Source organism: Mus musculus, chromosome 3 (assembly GCF_000001635.26).
Source record: "Mus musculus strain C57BL/6J chromosome 3, GRCm38.p6 C57BL/6J".
In the NCBI taxonomy this organism is placed as follows: Eukaryota; Metazoa; Chordata; class Mammalia; order Rodentia; family Muridae; genus Mus; species Mus musculus.
The window spans coordinates 154267542-154289075 of NC_000069.6; the positions used below are offsets into that span (position 1 = coordinate 154267542).

Here is a 21534-nt window from a genome sequence, read left to right on the forward strand (position 1 = left end):
TGTTCGCCTTATATTTGACACGCTAACACTGATTTTTCTGGTTTCTCCCTGTTCGACTCTCCACTTTGTAAAATCCTGGGTCCTTGTTGTGCGGCGTCTCCCTGCCATGGCCCCACCTTGGCCACCGATATGCAGGTGAAGACCTGGAGAGGAACGATGGATCTGCAGAGAAACCTTACTTTGTAACACCCAGCCTGCACAGCATCCTGACCAAGAAGCGTCCGGGTCCCCAGAGATAGAGTAGAGAAGCTCCACACAGGAGCTTTGTGAATTAGGTTGACGGCAATATGAAAATGTTGCTTTAGAGCAGTATTTCTGCTGGCACTTGGTACCATCTGAGGGACCAGGCATTTGATAGTGGCCTCATTGACTTTGCAGACTGCGGTCCCAAGTGCAAACACCTGTAGCCGACAATGTTTTAATAACTTTTATAACTTTGCTAGCCTTTCTTTTTTTTTTTTTTATAAGTGTATGTTTGTAAAGGGTATTCAGGCAGTTTTTTTTACAACACTATAAATGTGTGATCAATTAGCCATAAAAAATATTGAGTTGTAGTTGACCAGCATATGGTACTGAATTTGTAAATATGCTGCTATGGTTATAGTTACTGTTGAAGCCGGTGAACAACTTTCTAAAACTGTGATTCAACTTGTGTTCCTGGTTTCCTAGAAAGCATATTTCAAGTGGGTGAGTTAGTCCGTGACAAGCTGTAGAAGGGCAGGTCCTGTGGGCTCAGCACTAAACCTGCTGCAGGTGGACCGAGCCTGGAGCCTCATCTCTGTTTTATCGAAATGAGACTCATGCTTGGTTGAAGTCGGAGTTTGGGGATAACCTCTCCATTACTGTGAAGCTCTGGCCACCTGAGAATATCTGAACAGAGCAGAAATGGCTGCCTCCCTCACCTCTCGCCTCCCCTGAGCTTCCTCACACAGTCATGCAGAAGGCCCGTGGATTCTCCTTTGCATGGGCACGCCCAGGCACAAGGTCGAAGTTCGACTTTTAGTGAGGGAGGAAATCGGATGAAGGTTCAGAGCAGTGGCCTCCTATCAGGTTCAGAGCAGTGGCCTCCTATCAATCAGGTATCGCTTCTGGTGCTTCCTGGGGCTATGCATGTTTCAGATCAAGAGTTCTTGCATCACCACAGCCCCAGGGCTTAGAATGGAAGCTGGTTTGTTGTGGCCATGCCTAAATCTCACACGGTGCAGAAAAGTGGGAATTGGATTCGCACGCGTTGCATGCTTTTCCCTGTGTGTAGAATTGGGCCAAGTATAAAGAGGCCCTCCACAGAGCACAGGGTTAGCCGGTGCCCTTTTGGTTTTGACACTAAACTCACGTCAGATTGTCTATATATTATTAGTGCAATGTGTGGCCATCAATATAGCCCACGCATTTGAGAGTCTGAAATATATCCTTGTGTTATAAGTTGATATAAATGCTAATTTTCTTACCCTGAAGTGTGCGAACCTAGATTTAGAATGGTGGTATGGCATCTTCCTACATAGAACCAGTAATTCCAGAAGGTTTTCGAAGTATTGGTCCACAGGAGTCACTAGCTTCTTCTTGGCTTGCTTTATTGAGATTATTAGTCCCAAATGTCACCTGTCATTTTCTTTTTCCTTGATAACAGAGAAAAGCAATCACTTATCTATTTTTCTTGCATTTTAATAGTATTTTATTTACAGCCATGCAAGGACCTCAATAAAAATCTATGGCAATGGTGACATATAGTGAGCCTGTAGCTAGCTGCAGGGTCTACCTAACTCACGAGCTTGTGTTAGGATGTGGACCACTCTCTGGACCATGATAAGACCCTCTAGTTGATTCAGATACATGCAAAAGTTGTGAAGTTGGCTATAGATCAGATATAAGAAATTATCTGTCTGGTTTGCTGTGTTATAGTATACTCCCACTCAGAAAAATAGTCTCCGTTTGTTACTTCTATAATTAAAATGCATACAGTAAGAATGAATGTTGTTTTTGAGAAGAATTTTAGAAGCCATTTTTCTTACACAGCAATTAAAGTTTTTTGAAACACAGAGCAATATTTCCAGAACTGTTTATGGAAGGATTTGAGATCACACACAAAGGTCTCTTTGCCGAGGCTTTACAATCTAAATTGCCATTGGCCAAACAAAGGCAATTTGGAAATAGATGCTGTAATTTAGAAAGTGAATTTGGATGGGGAGTAAATGTTATTTCTTAAGTCATTCTATGGAAATGCTTGAACTGTCGCCAGAACTGACCTGGGACACAGAATGAAATGATATCTTATCGATGTAATAATAAGGGCTGATTGTTTTCTCATAGCTGTTTACAATGAACGCTGATGCTGTCTAAAGGAGCGATGTTTGGCGTTGCTGTGCAGCGGGTGGGCAGCAGGTGGCGATGTTGCTCCTCCCACCGCTTCGCTGCTCTATTGACTTTGCCCTCCTCCCTCCTAGTGGAAGACCTAGAAAGAAACGAAGGCTCTCCTTCAAGACCCTATTTCGTGACTCCGGCTCTAATGAACATTTTGCTGGAGCAGGGCAAGATCAAGAAGCAGTAGGAGAGCCAGCTGGATATCCTGCTGCCTGTGTCGCCTCCCACACTGTATCCGTCCAACACACCTTCCCGTAGTGCTTTGGTTGGGGACGTTCGTATCCCCGCCTTGCTGGCTTGCTTTTGCATCTTATACCAAAGCCCCACACTGTAGCCTGTGAAGCCATCAGAAGTCACAAGGGGATTGTTAATTACATGCAACATTTTTATACTAAGATCTTTCGTTTTGTAATTTATTATTATTATTATTATTATTATTATTATTATTATCATTTTTACAGAGAGTGACTTGGATGTTTTGAAAAAAATATTGAATACATTCATAATCTTTTTAATAGTAACTCCATGAAGGATACATGATCTAAATTGATAGCTCCTAGTGTATTTTTAAAGACGACAACTAAAAGACTTCTGTAGGGAAAATTGGTAATTAAAGCAAGATAAATGTTTTTTAAGGCCCTTCCCCGCCTCCTGTTTGACAGTCAACGGGTTAAGCGGACCACCCGCTTTGGTCTTTGCATCCTGTGAGAGCTGCCAGTCAGTCCTTCAGCCCTTACCACTCAATTCTCTCAGTGCCTTCCTGGCTGGTCAGTACTTCCCGGATCTTGTGAGCAAGTGGACAGACCTCGTTTGAAAGAAATTAAACTTTAAACCCTGCAATGCTGAGTGATGACAAGTCTCATGCTTCTTTTGTTTTGTTATTTTTGTTTTGTTTTTGATGTTTTGTTTGGCTTTGTTTTGTTTTGTCTTGCTCACTGACTGGACTCCACTAGCCATGACACTACCTTTGATATCCTCCTCATCAAAGGAGTACACTGTGTGATACAAACAATTCCCCTTGTGCCTAGTGGATATTCACAAATGGGTGCCACACGCAACACGCAACACGCAAAGCAGCCTGAACGAACATGTGTTGGATTTGTCTTTGTTTTTACTAAAAGAAGTTTTAAAGTATAATCTTTTCTATAGCGGTTCCTTTGAAATATGGGTCGGCATGCACACGTCTGGTGTCTCACCCATACCTGAAGGGGAAGCCTGTGGGAGTTTCACAGGGCAACTTTCCCTCTGAGGGGAAGCTGTGTGCTGGGCTGGAAAGCCCCATTACCTGTGGCTCTTCTATCCTGTTATGGATTGTCAGTTCCACTAACTTTTATACGAAACAACCTGTTTACCTGTCAGTTTTTTATTGTGCCAATAGAAACTGGAACGGTTTTTAATTCAGTTTTGAATAATTTTATGAGGATTGCTAAGTTTTAGGAGAACTTGACTCAGTTCACCAACTCAGCAAGTCACCCGAGAAGGGGATCAGTGAGAGTCAATCAACAATACCTACTGTTGTTTATTGATGGTTTGTTGAAAACTCACTTTAGATACCTTTATACCAAAAAGCTCCCACTGGCGCCTTGCAGTGTGGGCTCACCACCCCCTACCCCCACCCCACGCCACGCCTGGTGGTTTGGGCTCTGCTGAGCCCATGGTGGTGTGGGTTGTGTAGTTAGTGTGTCTCTGCTATGCAGGAACACTGAAAGCATAGGGTCTAAATACCTTTGATAGATAAAATGGTTGATATTTAATAAAATTTGTTGGTACTTATTGTATATTTGGCTTCTTCTAATAAAGATTTCCATAAGAGACAAATAAAAGGGCTGAACTTTGATTTCTTTAAGAGCACGCTCTCTTTCTTTCTTTCTCTCTCTCTCCGTGTGTGTGTGTGCGCGTGTGTGTGCATGTGTGTGTACATGCACATTTGTGTGGGAAGCTTGCATGTCACTCTTTCTCAGGCACCATTCATATTGGGTTATTTTGTTTTGTTTTGGTTGTTTGGAAGTGTTTCATTATTAGTATTATTGTTATTATTATTATTATTATTATTATTATTATTTATTTATTTTTAAAAGTGTTTGTGAAGATTTAGAACAAGGCCATTCATTCATCTTCTATTTACAGATTAGGCTGGGTTTCCAGGCCAGTGAGCCTCACAGATCTTTCTGTCTCTGCCTCCCCAGTGCTAGGATTATAAACAAGCACCATCCTGCCTGGTTCTTGTCTGTGACTTTAGTCACACACACACACACACACACACACACACACACACACACACACCCTGCCCAGCTTTGGTTTCAGACCCATCACATATCAACAGTACCTTCTCTGTACCAAGGATCAAGATCTTCAATATCTAGATTTATTTTAAACTTTTCTGTCACCATATACTGTTGAGTGAAACCGAATACAATTACATAAGTAACTAAGTCCAAGACAGATGAATAAAAGATGGATTGGGAGGGGTGTGAGCACCGAGCAATGGATTGGGAGGGGTGTGAGCACCGAGCAATGTATTGGGAGGGGTGTGAGCACCGAGCAATGTATTGGGAGGGGTGTGAGCACCGAGCAATGTATTGGGAGGGTGTGAGCACCGAGCAATGGATTGGGAGGATGTGAGCACCGAGCAATGACCTAGCCTACCGTCTGCTCACTGTCTCATTGAGTTTCACAAGGAGAAATGATCATTTCCAAGGAGAGGATAAATGTAAAGAACAACAAAAGGTTGTTCAAAACGACTCACAGTCGTTTTCTGAAGCAAGATTAAATGTACCTAGTGCTGCTCTATTCTAAGTTGGAACAGCATGGTTTTATGGGTTGAATTATGTGGTAAATCTTCACAGTTAATTTTCTTTTAAAATATAATGCATTTCTTCCAAAGATAATTCAAAACACTATTCCTACCTTTTCTAACAATCTTAAAGTGTTATAAATCTTGTAAGATATTTGTTGATATAGGTGGTGATTTTTAAAATTTGAAATAGAAACATATGCTGTGTTTTCAGAAGAAGTCTAAGTTTGGGCTCAGTACTAGTAATGCCTACTTTTGATAAAGCATTGATATTTGCAAATAAATTGTATGAGATTGATCTGCAACTGATTTGGCTTTTCTATCTGTCAAAAAACTTAAAGAGTTTACCAGGTATGATGGTTTGTATATGCTTGGCCCAGGGAGTGGCAGGAATAGAAGGTGTGGCCCTGTTGGAGTAGGTGTGTCACTGTGGGTGTTGGTTATGAGTCTCTTATTCTAGCTGCCTAGAAGTCAGTATTCTGCTAGCAGCCTTCAGATGAAGATGTAGGTCTCTCAGCTTCTCCTGCACCATGTCTGCCTGGATGCTGCCATGTTCTCACCTTGATAAAGACTGAACCTCTGAACCTGTAAGCCAGCCCCAATTAAATGTCCTTTATAAGAGTTGTCTTGGTCATGCTGTCTGTTCACAGCAGTAAAACCCAAAGTAAGACACCAAGGGTCCAGATTAGTTGACTCTGTTGGTCTTCCTATCACTGTAGGGGCTGGAATCCTTCCTCTTGTTCTTCCATAAGAATTCCCAAGCTCTGTCCACTGTTTTGCCTCGGGTGTCAGCCTCTGTCTGAGTCAGCTCGTGAGTAAGGCCTCTCAGAGGACAGACATGCTGGACTCCTGTTTGCAAGCACAACAGAATATCATTGATAGTGTCAGGGATTGGTGCATACACAGGCTAGACCTAGACCTCCCTGTACATATGTAGCAGATGTGCAGCTTGGTCATATGTGGGTCCTGAACAACTGGAGAGGGGGGCTATCCTTCCTAAGAGCTGTTACCTGTATATAGGCTATGTTCTACTGGCTGGGCTGCCTTGTCTGGCCTCAGTGGGAAAGGAAGTGGCTAGCCTTACAGAGACTTGAAGTGCCTGGGCAGGGGTTGGAGGAGGGGATACCCAGGGGACTCCCACCTGCTTAGAGGAGAAGGGGAGGGAGGGAATATAGGTGAAGAGTTGTGGGAGGGGTGACTAGGAGCCGGCATCGAACAGAATGTAAAGTGAATAAGTAAAATCTAAATTAACTTTTAAAAAGTTTACTAATATAGTAAAACCACATCATGGAAGGTTCTAGAATCACCTGGGATAACACAATGCATTTAAACTGGTATTAGAAAAAGGGCGCTGTACAATGATCCTTACCCTCTTTAGTGTATGGCCAGCCAACACCGTTCCAATGTGTATTCTTTTGCTCTTATAATGGAGCCTCAGGAAATTGCTCTTAAATTCTAACCAGGCAGAGTATTTATCTCCATTATTATCTGGTTCTGGATTGAGGGACATGCTTTATAGATCAGTCTTGCTTGGAATAAGATATGGGGACACAATTGAATGAAAGTCATTACTGCAGTCTGTGGTGTACCTTAACCTCTTTCCCAGTTGCTTGCAAATATTACTCGTGCATGTTTGTACTTTTAAAATACGGTTATAGGGTTACAATAATACAGTGTAATAAGCCATTAATTAAAATGTATGATCAATATCTCAGAGGCACTGAAATCCACAGATTTCTGTCTTATAATCTAATTTTCATTAACTTGATTTAATTCGGAAAAGAATTATATATAAAAATATATCAGGAATAAATTATTTCTTCAAAAATTATTTCTCATATATGTTTTTAATCTTGGAGCCAAAATGGGGATTGCAGACGTTTCTCTCAGGCTCCAGCTGAGTTGCTGGGGAAGCTCAATGACATCACTCGGGGAACACCAGTCCCATTAAGACAAATTCAAACCCCCTCACTCAGAGTTAGTTATGCCATCCAATATGAGTATCTGGATAAAGCCACAGGTAAAAAGGTCTTCTTACAATTTGCCAGGCCAGAGTGAAGCATCTCCCTGTTCACTGATGACTTCCCAGTTGCTTAGAAGAAAAGTTACTCAAGGCAGCAGAGAATCTGGGGATGTCTTCTACCATGGCGTCGTCTCTACAGAGAAAATGTGGGCTGTTGTGTTGACACATTTACAAGCAGTTGATTAGATTTATGGATTGAAGTGACCAAATTCTTTCAACTTAACTGGCTCTCTCTCTCTCTTTCCATATATATGTATGTATATATATATATATATTTTTTTTTCTCCACTGCATGAATCATAATGATGTAGGCAAGTGAAGAAATCGGGAAAGCCCTTGCTAATCAAAAGTAGGTCTAGCATAGTGGCTGATAATGGTGGCTCAGCAGGGGGAGGGGTGGCACTCACTGTTCAAGCATGGGATCTCTGGAACCCGTGTGGAAGTGGAAGAAGATAACAGAATTTACAAAGTCCCCCCTCCCCCTCCTTCCCCTCCCTCCCCCTAGCCCCTCCCCCTTTGACTCCTCCCCCTTGACCCCTCCCTTTTGGCCCCTCCCCTTCTCCTTTACCCTTCTCCCAGGCTGGTGTGCATGCTCTCAGACACACACACACACACACACACACACACACACACACCCCACCATGAGCCCCCAAACACACTCATGCACATATCATCCACATGTACGTTGGGCACACATACAATAATAATAAAATTGTAAAAACCTGTGTGACTTCCTTTTCTTCTGACCCCTTGCTGTTAAGTAGTGCAGTGTGCCCAAGGTGAGGAGGCTTATCAAAGGAGAAAGCTGTTTGTCAACTGTGTATAAACAAACATGGAGCCTGGGCTTGCATCATTGTTAAAATAATCTTGGGATTGCTGTGTGCCGCATTCCTCTACCCAGGTGACTGTCCCTGGCTGAGTGCAAATGTGCACAGAAAAGACCACAGGTGAGATGCTGGGCAAAGCAATGGAGTCCAAGTGGGGAACAGAAACCCTAACAAATACAAAAAAATCTCCAGGGCAACAATGAAGGCATCGGGTGCCTTCTGAATGTCACCCGTGGGCCTATTGAAAAAGCAACTCAGCAAATTAGAAGCCAGTAATTAAACAAATGCAAACAGTTCTCAGAATCTAATGAACAGCTCGGAGCAGACTGTGTTACAATAAAGCTAATCACTTGGATGTATCTAGCCCAAATAAACAACATAAAAGAATGATACCCTAATCTGGCTCATGGTTAAGGAATTTAAAAACATCCTCCCCTCTCTTGCAGAGCAAAATATTTGCTGCCACCAAAGGTGTGTCCTCTTCTCTCTACACCGGGAGACTCGCTTTCTGCTTTTCCCCCTCTCTGCCTTTCTCTGCCTCTGCCCACTCTGGCAAGGCAGCCTCTGACTCTTTCGGCTGCTTGTATCACTTTCAGAAGGAAATGGAGGTGGGAAGGGAAAGGAAGAAATGAGGACTCGGCCCAGGAGCACAGATGGCACTTTGGGCTACCAAGTCCTGCTTATGAGTCCTGAATGACTAGAGGCGTCCAGGAAGGCCAACCAAGGCTTGATGGTAACAGGCTTAGAGTCAAAGCAGATGAGCTTCTGTTCCAAGTGTTGTCTGTCCCACGACTGTGTGGCCATCCTTAGCTGAACATTGGCGTTAACCTTTGCCCTGTGCTATGCTGTGCCCGTTCTTGAAGGCCTGGCGGTGATTTGACACACTCACCCTGGTCCTGTGCAGTAGATTTGAACCACAAAAGCTGAAGCCTCCCTGGGCTGTCACCACAAAAGCTGGAGATGTCACCCTGTGCCAGGCTGGAGAGATGGGAAGGTGTGCCCCACCCTCTCCAAAGCTCATCCCAAAGCCAGCAGAATTCTTTATCTGAGCTCGAGTTCTTGAACACTGGTGACCAGCTCCCCTAAATGGCAATGGACGTCTCTCTGGGATCTCAGGCTCTGAGTGGACTCCTGCCTCATCTCCATATCTTGCCTTCTCATTTTAACATCTGGATTAAACACTGGGTTTGTGAAGCCAGTGAACTAGGACTGCCCCTGAACCTTGGCTGGTCCCTGAGCAGCATCTGAAGTCAGTGCTGTGTGGGTGACTATAGCCTCGAACACTCGGCCTGCCTTCGACACTTTGTACTTCTGGAGGGGATTTCTCTCTGTGAACCTTGCTGCAGGGATTTGCTTAATTCTGAGTCACAGCTCTGCATTGCTAGGCAAGAAGCCCTTGCTGAAGAGAGGTTGTGGGATGAGGGATCAGCCCCAAGCCTCACAGCGAGGCGAGGAGAATCCTACCTTAGAACCAATGTCCTTTCCTTTTGGGTGGGTCCTACATTTATCTTTCGGTGGCTGAGTGTGTGTGTGTGCACGTGTGTGTGTGTGTGTGTGTGTATGAATGTGAGTGTGTATGCAAGAGAGAGCCCTTAATCCGTGCTATTTAAATAAGCATAGTGTTTATTTCGATTCTCCATGGAAACCGATGAACAGACAAATCATTTTGCCACCTATCACCCTAGTTCTGAGATAACATAGTGTTTTCTGGAAGGTGAATGTCCTGGCTAGTTTCTGTCAACTTCACACAAGCTACTAGAGTCATCAGAGAGGAGGGAGCCTCAACTGAGAAATGTCTCCATAAGATCAGGCTGTAGGCAAGCCTATGGGGGCATTTTCTTAATAAGTATTTGATTTGGGAGGGCTCAGCCCATCATGGGTGGGGCAATCCTTGAGCAGGTGGTCCTGGGTGCTATAAAAAAAGCAGGCTCAGCAATCTATGGGAAGCAAGCCAGTAAGCAGCACTCCTCCATGGCCTCTGCATCGGCTCCTGACTCCAGGTTCCTGCCGCGTTTGAGTTTCTGTCCTGATTTCCTTCAACGATGAAGTGTGATATGAAAGTGTGAGGTAAACAAACTCTTTCCTCCCAAGTTGTTTGATCATGGTGTTTCATCAGAGCAACAGTAACCCTAACTAAGTACTGAGGGCAAAAGAAATAAAAGATCAACTTTAAACTAAATCGAAAGGGCAAAGTGAGATGTTGGAAGTGATGCAACCATGCTCTTTTCCTGTGGCCTCACTGGGGCTCAGGGTGGGTTTTGAGTATTAGGCACGGGTAAGGAGAGACTATTGACTACAGAGCATGTTTCTCAGTTCATACAAAAATTAGATAGTAAGGGGAAAAAATCAGACCCAAATATGCCAAGGGTAAGCAAATCACGATTTTTGTGTCTTCTTAATTATGCTAAGTTTTCATAACATTTAAATTTAACCATTAACCCCCCCCCCCCACACACACACACAATTCTGGAGCCCTTATCCTATTAGAAACCTCTTTTAAAGCCGGGCAGTGGTGATGCACACCTTTAATCCCAGCACTTGGGACATAGAGGTGGATCCCTAGGAGTTTGAGGCCAGCCTGTTCTACAAAGTGAGATCCAGGACAGCCAGGGCTACACAGAGAGACCCTGTCTCAAGAAAACAAACAAACAAACAAACAAGAAACCTCTTCTTAGCTGCTTGTGGTCCTGAATGCCAGTAGGGTTTGCTTAAGGAGCTGGAGGGAGGAGGATCAGGAGTTTGAGGCCAGCTTAGAGTACACATTTTTGGTTTTAAAGAAACCTTTTTAAACCTAATTTTGGTCTGCTCCTTACAAAACCTTTTTATCCATGTTGTGTCTGCGTGTTTTTGACTCAGCGTAGGAATTGCTCCTGAAACGGCTTCCTGTGAGTGAACCCCTGGGAAATAGTTACTTGGAGCCGCTTCTTAGTGAATCTTAAAAGCAGAAAACAAACCCCATGTAGGAGAGCCTTGGAGGGCCTGGATTTCTCTGCGGCCTGTGCCTAGATCCCATGTGCCTGCATGTGCACTGTGTGTAAGCATGTGTCAGGACAAGTAGCACACATGTGACCAGCGCACACTTACTGACATGTAGCTAATATGCGAGACAACTATGAGCTGTCTATCTCTCAATAAGATGCAGTTAACCAGATACCAAAATTACAGACATATCCAGAGAAGCTGTAGCCTGTAGCTTTTTGCTACACGGCTTTAACATGCTGCAGGGGGCTCTGAGGGAGGGCACATGCCTGCAATGCTTCAATCACTGGGTTCAGTGCTTTCTTTTCTATTTCTTACAAGCTGGGGAACCTGTTCATTACCATGGCACAGTGTTGGAGGAAAAGCCTAACTGAAGATCTTCAAGGGGAAATTCACTGTTGTAGCGAGTAAACTTCTTGCTAGCGTTGGTTGGTTGGTTTTCCTGTCAGCTTCTAGCTGAATTCACATTACAAAGCATCTAGGCATATTTCATTCAAACCTCGGGACGTTGGATCTCCTGCCAGCACTGCCCAGTCAGCCCCAGTGAAGCATCATAGAACTGCTTCCCAAAGTCCACCTGGTGACCACTAGGCGATCTGACAACGACAAGGCATGCTTGTTTAGGAAGACCTTTAGGGTGCCTGAAGGTCTTCTTGCTACAGGACTAGAAGCAAGTATGTGTTAAAAGATCCTGCCCTAAGCTTCCCTTTAGATGAACACACCCATTTTGATAGTAACGGAGACCTTTCTTAATGGTTCACAGCATGGACGACGTCAAACCATGTTGTCACACCACTGTCTCTTCTTTAAAATGGTCATTACACCACACAGATGCTTATCTGTAGCATCTGCCCCTTTAACTGTAATTTCCATGAGAACATAGGCTGCTTTGTTCTCTGCCATACAGAAGATGCTCATCCTATGCCCAGGGAGGGAATCATGAACTAGGAAGATGCTTCATGGAGCAGGTAGACTGGATTTGTCTTTGATGTGTGCCCCTCACCACTTCTTCATAGATGGTGAAGCCCTCTAGGGCTTCTCTGACTTAACACAGGGACAGTACTTGTATATATAGGCATAGGATATTGAACAAATCTTTCTTTAAAATGAGAGTTCAAAAGGAAGGTGGGAGGAAAGAAAAATGGGGCCTGGGTTGTGGACACTGAGTCTGTGGTCTGTTGACACAAGTTCATCAGGAAGGTGTTGGAAAACATCAGCCGAGCAGGTGGGCAGGGTTTGAAGTGAAGCCCTGCAAAGGTTTGGGTCAGGATGGGAGGTAAATGCCATCAAGGATAGCATGTGCACCGGCCTTAGCATGGAGACCTCAGTGACTGAGTGGCAAGATGCTGAGACAGGACTAGAGAATGAATAGTCAAAAGTTAGGAGAAAGGTGGAGATTTCCACCCTTGATCTGAGCAAAGAGCCATTTCTCCCCAGTACCCAGCCATGACAAACACACACCTGCCTTTCTTTTCCTCTGAAGAAGGGCTTGGGTTGGTGATATTCTATCTACACACTTGCTGTGTGCTCTTGAACTAATTCTGCTGTCTCTCTGAGCATCACAGTTCCATCCGTAAGTTTGAATAACTGCCTCCTTTTGTTTTTAAAGGTTTATTTATTTTATATGAGTCCATTGTAGCTGCCGTCAGATACACCAGAAGAGGGCATCAGATCCTATTACAGATGGCTGTGAGCCACCATGTGGCTTCTGGGAATTGAACTCAGGTCCTCTGAGCAGTCAGTGCTCTTAACCACTGAGCCATCTCTCCAGCCCCAGATAACTGCCTCTTGACACTGGGGGAAATAGTGGGAAATTTTAATGTCTGTGGCATTTAAAACAGCAAACACACAATACAGGGCAGGTGAGAGGAGAAGGCTGAACGTCAGTTAATGCAGATGATGTGCATGCTTTCCTACTGGGCATTCTGTTCCTGTGATAAACACCGTGACAGTAGTGGTTTGAAAAATGTCCCCCACAGGCCCACCAGGAGTGGCACTCTTAGGAGGTTTGGCTTTGTTGGTGGAAATATATCACTGGGGTTAGGATTAAGGTTTCAGAAGCTCAAGCAAAGCTCAGGGGTTCACTGTCTCTTCCTGCTGCCTGTGGATCTCGATATAGAACTCTCAGCTCTTTCTCCAGCACCAAGTTTTCCCGAGTGCCTCCAGGCTTTCCGACATGATGATAACGGACTAGACCTCTGAACTGTAAGCCAGCCCCAATTAAATGCTTTCCTTTATAACAGTTGCCATGGTCATAGTGCCTCTTCACAGCAATAGAAACCCTAACTAAGACAATGACCAAAAGCAACTTAGGGAAGAATGTTTTATTTGGCTCAAGCTTCCAGGTTCCACTCCATCAGCAGCTCGAACAGAGCCCAGATGCTGAGGATGTAGGAGTCCTGCCTCCCACAGCCTGTCCAGCATGTCTTCTAATACAACCCAGGATCACTTGCCCAGGGGTAACTATGCCCATAGCAATAAATAATCAAGAAATGCCCCCCCCCCACAGACACGCCCACTGACCAGTCTGATGGTGATCCCCATTCCTTCCAGGGGACTCTGGTTTCTGCCAAGACAAAACTGAGAAGCACACATATAGAGAAGAGATTTAGTCTAAAGCCATGTGCACAGATGTTCTTCCTTCCCAGTCCATTGAGACAACTAAATCTGAGGACTTCTCTGCACGCTGGGCTCAGATTCTTCACTGTTGAAGACAGAAGGAAACAAACCTTCATGTTATAAAACTCTCCGACTCCCAGATTATAAGAAGAAATGTCAGGAGTCCCATGATCATGGGATTTAGGAACATAGTTGGCTAGGAGAGACAGAACTCAGTCATCAGCAAGCTTTAAGGGCCCAGGGCATGACTTTCTGATTCAGGAGACCTAGGGTCTGCTTCCTCATTCTCCTTATGGGCTACGGTTGTGCCTGTGACCCTGCATTAAGAGTCGATTGTGAGTGGATAGGAGTAAGGCTCAGTGCCTGTGTCCTCTGAATCTCTCTAAGCTTCCCAGACAGGCAGGTGAGCTGAAGATGGATGCACGGGTCAGGAAGGAAGGGCATCCGATGCAGAATGGAAATGACAGCTAGAGCACATTTCTGGATGAATCATCCTGAGCTCTGTGTCGTCCTGGGCTTCATGTCGTCCTAGGCTCAGTGTTGTCCTGAGCTCTGTCATCCTGGGCTCTGTGTCCTCCTGGGCTCTGTGTAGTGGATGCTCTGCTGCCTCCCGAATCATGGGCCTCCCGAATGTAGCTGCTGTGTAGTGGACCAGGCTCAGGGAAGCTCCGACTCTAGACTGTCTCAGGCCAAGCCACAGCACTCACAGTGGAAGTTCTCAGGGCCCAGGCCAACAGCACTCACAAGTTGGTGAGGACATGCCGGCCTTATGCTTCGGGACCTGACACAGCCTTCATCTGAGACAGTGTACAACGGCGGCAACTTACCAGTGTTGGGATGATGGGTCAGCAAGATGGCTCAGCAGGTAATACTGCTTGGTACCAAGACTGGTGGCCGAGTTTGATCCTAGTGCCAACATGGGAGAAGTAAAGAACTGATTTCTACAAGTTTTCCTCTGGCCTCCACACAAACATAGATAGGTGTGTGCACTGGAGAGTTTTGTGTGTCAACTTGACACAGGCTGGAGTTATCACAGAGAAAGGAGCTTCAGTTTGGGAAGTGTCTCCATGAGATCCAGCTGTGGGGCATTTTCTCAATTAGTAATCAAGGGGGGAGGGCCCAATGTGGGTGATGTCATCACTAGGCTGGTAGTCTTGGTTCTATAAGAAAGCAAGCTGAGCAAGCCAGGGGAAGCAAGCCAGTAAAGAACATCCCTCCATGGCCTCTGCATCAGCTCCTGCTTTCTGACCTGCTTGAGTTCTAGTCCTGACTTCCTTTGGTGATGAAAAGCAATGTGGAAGTGTAAGCTGAATAAAACCTTTCCTCCCCAACTTGCTTCTTGGTCATGATGTTTGTGCAAGAATAGAAACCCTGACTAAGATGGTATGCATATGTATGCATATGTATACATACATATATATGAGTGATAGATATAGATGATAGATTAGATAGATGCTAGGTAGATAGGTAGATAGATAGATGAGTTAAAAAGAAGAAGAAGAAAAGAAAAAGCGGAAGCTATGTCTTAAACGTCCAGAGTGGCCTCCTCATTGTGGGTAGCAGAACAGTTCTGTGCTATGTGAAGAGATCCAGGTGCATTGGAATCTTATGCTCTAAGCTCATGAGTGTGAATAGTCCGTCCCTTCCGTTGCCCTGAATGGTTCTCTCTTTCCCCAAAGCATCCCTCTGAAGCTCTCGGTCTGACTGCAGAGGTGGCAGATGCAGGAAAATAAACTACAAGGCAAGATGTGATGCTTGTAAATAGGCCTCAGAGGTGCTGAGCAGGCAGGAGGAATGTCAGCGGCAGAAAGGGTCTGTGGATTGCAGTCTGTGCATCCTGTCTTTAAGGGGTTACAGGATCTTGAATAACACACATGTCAGGCAAAGGATAGGATCCAAGCAGACATGAAGACATGAAGTGTAAACCAGAAAAAAACAAGTAAGAGGCAGTGTAGACTGGTTAGATGATGGTGTAGGCTGTAGGGATTTCTGAAACATAGGATGGGTCTAGTGTGCATGTCCTTTGCTGACTGTAGAATTGTATGATCTGTGCTATCTTCACATAGAAGGGCAGTAGAGCTTAAAGTGTATGTCTGTGCACACAGACACTTAGGAAAAAAACCATGAAACTAATAGATAAGTTTCTGGAACTCTCCTGAGAAGGTTACCTTTTGTTCTTTGAAGCGTGGAGCATCTTAGAAACAGGAAGGGCTAGATCAGACCTCCAGGTACAGATCTGTGCTTGAACAGGACCCTGGGTAACTCCAGCACACACCCAAGCTTCAGATGTGCTGGGCATTGGAGAACTGGGAGGAGCAGACAGTGGGGATCAAGTCGTTCAGTTGGAGAAAAGCTGGTGGAAAAAGCAGCGTGCTGAGGACGAGGACGTGTGAGGCATGCAAGGTCACGTGGGGACCAAAGCAGATGCAAGGGTCTCAGGGACCTGGGATGAAGGACATACAGAGACACAGGGGTCAACAGAAGGAGGACTCAGCCACGGGCGTCTACAAGATCAAACAGTTCTCTTGCATGTTATCTCAGCAATGGAGGCATCCAAAGGAACACAGAAAGGAATTACCCTGGATGTGAGACTACCAAACATCACACATGCTGCCACCATCTTGTCTAACCTCCTGTAACGGGGAGAGTGACAGGTCTGACGAGGGCGACAGACTGCTGGGGAGCTCCATGACAGAATAGACTCCGTGTGCTCAAGCTACCAACGTAAAGTCTTCACAGCATCTTCCCGACACCCTGGAGAAGGAGAATGAATACAAATGGCTCCAAGATCACTCTGATAATTACAAACCACCCTCTTTGCATGGTTGCACTCACCATGGTCTGGCTTCACGGTTATCTCAAACTCCACATGCTTTTAGGCACTTTTTGGTCTCTTCTTGAGGTCATTTCTACTGATCAACTAACTTTTTTGCCTGCTCGCTTACGTGTTTAAGATGGGATCTTGCTATGCAGTCCAGGCTGGCTCCAAGTTCTGAGCTCCCCAGCCTCTACCTCCCCAGTGCTGAGAGTATAGGCAGGGGCCAACCTGCCTGACTTTAATGACCATCTCCTCTGTGCCCTTTGCATCTTGGCATGTTTCCTCACAGAAGGCAGGAAAGGACATTGCTGATGCTGTTTCCTAAGGATAAAGTCTCTCTAACTGGATGCTCTTGATCAGGTTTGAAGCTGAGATTTCTGTCCAGTGGGGTTGAGTCCAAGGCATGGCTGTGACCGGCTCCCTGTCTTCATCTGAACGCTGCCTGCTCTCCTGCTCACATTTCCTGGTGAGATATGCTCCAGCTGTCGTTCCCTCAGAAGGTGCTGGCACAGACAACCTCCAAAATAACTCCATTGGGCTGGAGACAGCAGGCCTTGCAAGGGCTGGGGGTGGGGATGGGGAGACCTGCTTGTGGGGACCTGCATTAATGGCCTTGTGGATTGCCTTGGTTTTCCACACATCTGACCAAGTCAATTTCCTGTGTTGGACCTCTTTCCATCTTCTGAAACCCAGAGCTTTCTGCTCTTCAATCTTGGCCTGGCTCAGTGGGTGATGGATTTTAATTTTTCTGCTTAAAAGGTACCAAGTGTTTGCCTGCAGGAAGGAGCCCAGAGCAGCGCCAAGGGAGAGACATAAAGTTTAATTCTTTCCAAATGATAGAATTAGGTCGACTTTTTTCTTCTCCACCCCCTCTCTCTTTGTCTTTAATTTATTAAAACTTTAAATACGCATAACAAAACCAACAGTTTAAACATAAAATTTTATGATGTTTAACAAATATAACCACTGCCACAATTAATTCTTGTAATCCCTTTGAATAAAACATTAAATAAGCATGTTAACACTTCCACTAACATCATAGGACTATTATTAGCCCAAGAATTGGTTGTTGTTTTTTTTTTTCTGCTCAGAAGGATTGTGTTAGTCATTAAGACATTTTAAACATTGTAATGTTCTGTTTACACCTAAGAGAAACTTCCAGTTCCTGAATACACAGATATAAATAAGCAAGATCAACACTTCTGTGCTCTAATACAATTGGTCCTACCACATATACCTTTCAAGTCCTCCCCCACGTTTGTCTAGTCTGAATGACGTCTGCACGGTTTGTTTTAAAGAATCTTGATTTTATTAGTGTATTTGAGCAGTTATTTATTTAGAACAAAATATGTGGTATCTGTTTTAGTCACTGTGTTTACATTCCAGCACTGGGAAAGCAACCTGTGGAAACAAAAGAGAGAGAGAGACTCAGATGTCAAGCTCGGCTGTCACACACACTCAGTTTCCAGCCTGAACAGAGAATAATTACAGCATAGCAAGAGAGAGAATCTGTCTACAGTGTGGTCATCAATGCCAGAGCCATAGGGAGGAAAATAACCCTGATTAATGAACCCTAATCTGAATGATTCAGGATGACCAAACAACCCCCCCCCTACCCCCAGGCAGTTTACACAGTGTGGAGCTCAGAGCGCCAAAGAGACTTGGTTTAAAGTCTTACTTGGTACAGAGTTTCCGTAGCCTATCATTCCCCCAGCCTCTCGTTCCAAGGGACCCAGCTAAATGGAATCCTTCTCTGAAATGATTCCTTTGACTCTCCAGGGCAGACTCAGCCACTCCCTTGTCTATCCCTCCCGTGGCTCCTAGGGTTCTACACTTTTTGAGCCATGGCCACTGATAACATGGTTATCAGTCTGACTTCCTTCTTGGGCTAGGAGCCACCTGAGGTGGACCGTGTCTCTTCAATCTGTATGCAGCCCTAGCAAAGAAACTACTTGTTAGTGGATGAAAAAAATTAATGAATAAATATTGTCAAACAGGGATGGGGAAGTGGCTCGGTCATAAAGTGCTTGCTGTGCAAGCATGAAGACCTGAGTTAGCATACTGTGTACAAATCTTGACACAGCAGAGCAGTGTGCACTTATAATTGGCAGCATACGTTAATCAATAATCTTGGTGGTGAGGAGGCAAAGACAGCCAGGCAGGTCATTCGAGCTCAGTAGCCAGCCTGGCTAAGTTGGATCAAGGTTCACTGAGAGACTCTGTCCCAAAAACCCTAAGGTGGAGAGAGCAGAGGAAGACACCTAACATTGACCACTGCCCTCTACACATAAATACACACACGTGCACAAATACCCAAATGCCCATGTGGCACATAGTCACATGAAAACATATACTACAAACATACACACAAACAATTTATTAATAGTATCTCTATTCATTCAATTTCTTGTGTAGGCTACAGTATGGTGTGACAAACACGGTAACAGAGAGAGCTGGCCCTGTCTTCTGCCATACGCTAGTTAGTGGCTGGTGAGGGAGAAGACAATGATACACACCACTGATAAATTTAAAGGATGTCTTTCCTCATCGACAGAATCCACTTGCAATCAAGTGAACTCATTTTCCATTGTCACTCTATTGACATCGTCAGCATTTGAAACCACGATGAGGAAGTCACACTTTTGACACATTTTAATGTGTATGCACATGTGTGTACACGTGAGCAAGTTTGTGTGCGTGGAGCCAGAGGCTGATGTCTCTATCTGCTAGTTTACAACCAGATGTCTCTCAAAGTTCCACCCATATGCCACCAAACCTGGCATTTTACGTGGGTGCTAAAGACACGACTCATGTCTTCATGCCTGACCGCTGAGCACTGTACCTATTTAGCCATCTCCCCAGCCTCTAGGACATTTCTATTTCTGGGGTTTTCTTATTTGGGCCACAAAGAGATGAGACCCTTAATGCTAAGCCCTTGTTCTTGGGACACATTTTCCAAAAATGACATTTCATTAGTCAGGTGAGCGTGACCATATAGTAGAGTCAGTAAACTACACTTCTAATTCTTCCTATTCACCTTAGGCCTTCATTTATACATTTGATGAGACTGTTATGGTGTGGATTAGGCCGGGGCATGTCAGGCTTTGATCCTAGTACTCAGAAGACAGAAGCAAGATCTCTTCAAGTTCCAGCCCGGCTTGCTCTTCATAGAGAGTTCCAAGCCACTCAGCTAAATTATGAGACACCATCTCGAAACAAACAAAAATAATAAATTAGTGGTTTACCTGATTAACAGCCAGCTTTCTCTTTAGAAACTGGGTTGATTAAATGCAAGAAAACAGAGAAAAGATGAGAAAACCTTGACTTTCATTTGCTTTCTGGTATCTTCTTTTCTTTCTGCAGAGAGAAAAGCAGCCTGCTTATGTTTTGATAATACTGTTTATCTGTGGATGGTGCAAGCAGGAGCCAGCTGTTTCCCATAAAGCTATCTTGGGAAATCACACCAGAGCTGTCCAGAGAGCACATGCTATCTGATTCCACTACCAGGGGGTAGTGCCTGCTGAAATGCTGTAGGAGGGCTTTCTAGAACAGGCCAAGATGTCAAGAATGGTTACTGCTGACAGATGCCAAAGTCAATGTGAAGTACATAAAGAAGTGGGAAACTCTTCTCTCGGAGGGAGAACGGAGGTGCTGTGGAGGCTTCAGGCTGAAACCTTGGTCACTTGAATTCTGAATATAACACATATTTTGTGACAGAGGTCCTCAGAATCTGAGGCTGATGACCAGGGAGAGAAAAGAGAACACTGCCAGCTATTATTTAACTAATTCCCCAATTTGAAGTCCTAAGGAATTGTCCTTGAAGTACCCAAGAGAATAAAACATTTTAATGATTAACATTGGTGGTAACATGATAGAATCTAGACTTACCTCATGTCTGTGAGGGTCTTTCTACAATGGGTTAATTGACAAGGAAGCCCATTCCTAAATGTGGGGTTCCATCCCATAGCCTGGGGTTCTGGACCTAATGTGAAGAAGAAATAGAGCTGAGCAACTGTGTTCATCTTCCCCTGCCTCCTGACTACGGGTGCGGCTGGACCTGCTGCTCAGACTTTAGCAGACCCTGAACTGTGAGCCACAATAAACCCTTCTTTCCTTAAGTTGCTTCTGTAAGGATATTTTGTAAAGACAATAAGGAAATTGACTAATACCAGTCTCAAGCAAGAAGGCTGGATGACCCAGGGGAGAGGAGGCCTGCAGAGTAACCATGGACAGTGTATCTCAGGAGAGACAGCCAAGCTTCCTGCAAGAGAGAGAAGCTGAAGAAAGATTTCTAGAGCTGGGGAGAAACTGTCAGACTGAGCTGCTCATACTCAGGACAAGGGTATTTATAGACACAAGACCACTGAGACAAGAGAGGACCTCTGAGGAGCACACAAAATCAGGTCAGCACCTGCCACATGAGAAATGGAAGCCAGTATCAGAATAGCTACACATCCTTCTGTGGTCTGTTTCCCCTTCTTTCCTTTATGTCTGCAAGGCTCAAAAGCCTGTGGGAGCACTGTCTGCATGTGGGCAGTGTGTGCCTGTGGGCACTGTCTGCATGTGGACAGTGTGTGCCTGTGGGCAGTGTGTGCCTGTGGGCAGTGTGTGCCTGTGGGCAGTGTGTGCCTGTGGACAGTGTGTGCCTGTGAGTAGTGTGTGCCTGTGGGCAGTATGTGCCTGTGGGCAGCGTGTGCCTGTGAGTAGTGTGTGCCTGTGGGCAGCGTGTGCCTGTGGGCAGTGTGTGCCCGTGGGCAGTGTGTGCCTGTGGACAGTGTGTGCCCATAAGCAGTGTGTGTCTGTGGGCAGTGCTTTAAATTACCAGCTTGAAGCTAAGCCTGCTGCTTTAAGTCTCAAGCCTGTTTTTTCCCTAAAAGAGGAAGTGGAAAAGACATGGGGACTCCACCTCTCATTGGAAAAGGCCACGTGTACTGAGAATGTGGAGAGAACAGGAGTCAAATGCTAACTCCAGTTTTACTTCCACCCAAATATTTTGCCTATCCACCATACTGGGCTTTGCTTACACTTCAGGTGAAATACCTCATGTGCCTGCTTCATTGAATTTCATGAGCTTACAGATTCATACTGTAACCCAATGGCTCTTGCAGCACCTGAG

The 21534-nt window shown here is 44.9% G+C and overlaps 1 protein-coding gene across 16 annotated transcripts in view; it reads left to right on the forward strand.

Moving 5' to 3' along the window:
* Positions 1 to 4206, forward strand: part of Slc44a5 (solute carrier family 44, member 5) — a 298312-nt gene extending 294106 nt beyond the window's left edge. For 11 of the 16 annotated variants that reach the window (XM_006501488.4, XM_006501492.3, XM_006501497.3 and 8 more), the window contains one exon: positions 136 to 4181. In XM_006501488.4, coding sequence (XP_006501551.1) covers positions 136 to 239 — 104 coding nt within the window. In that variant the 3' untranslated portion in view covers positions 240 to 4181. Of the gene's footprint in view, positions 1 to 135 lie in introns of all 16 variants that reach the window. The other 5 variants (XR_375525.4, XR_375526.4, NM_001081263.1 and 2 more) reach the window with 5 other exon arrangements.
* Positions 4207 to 21534: the final 17328 nt, after the last annotated feature.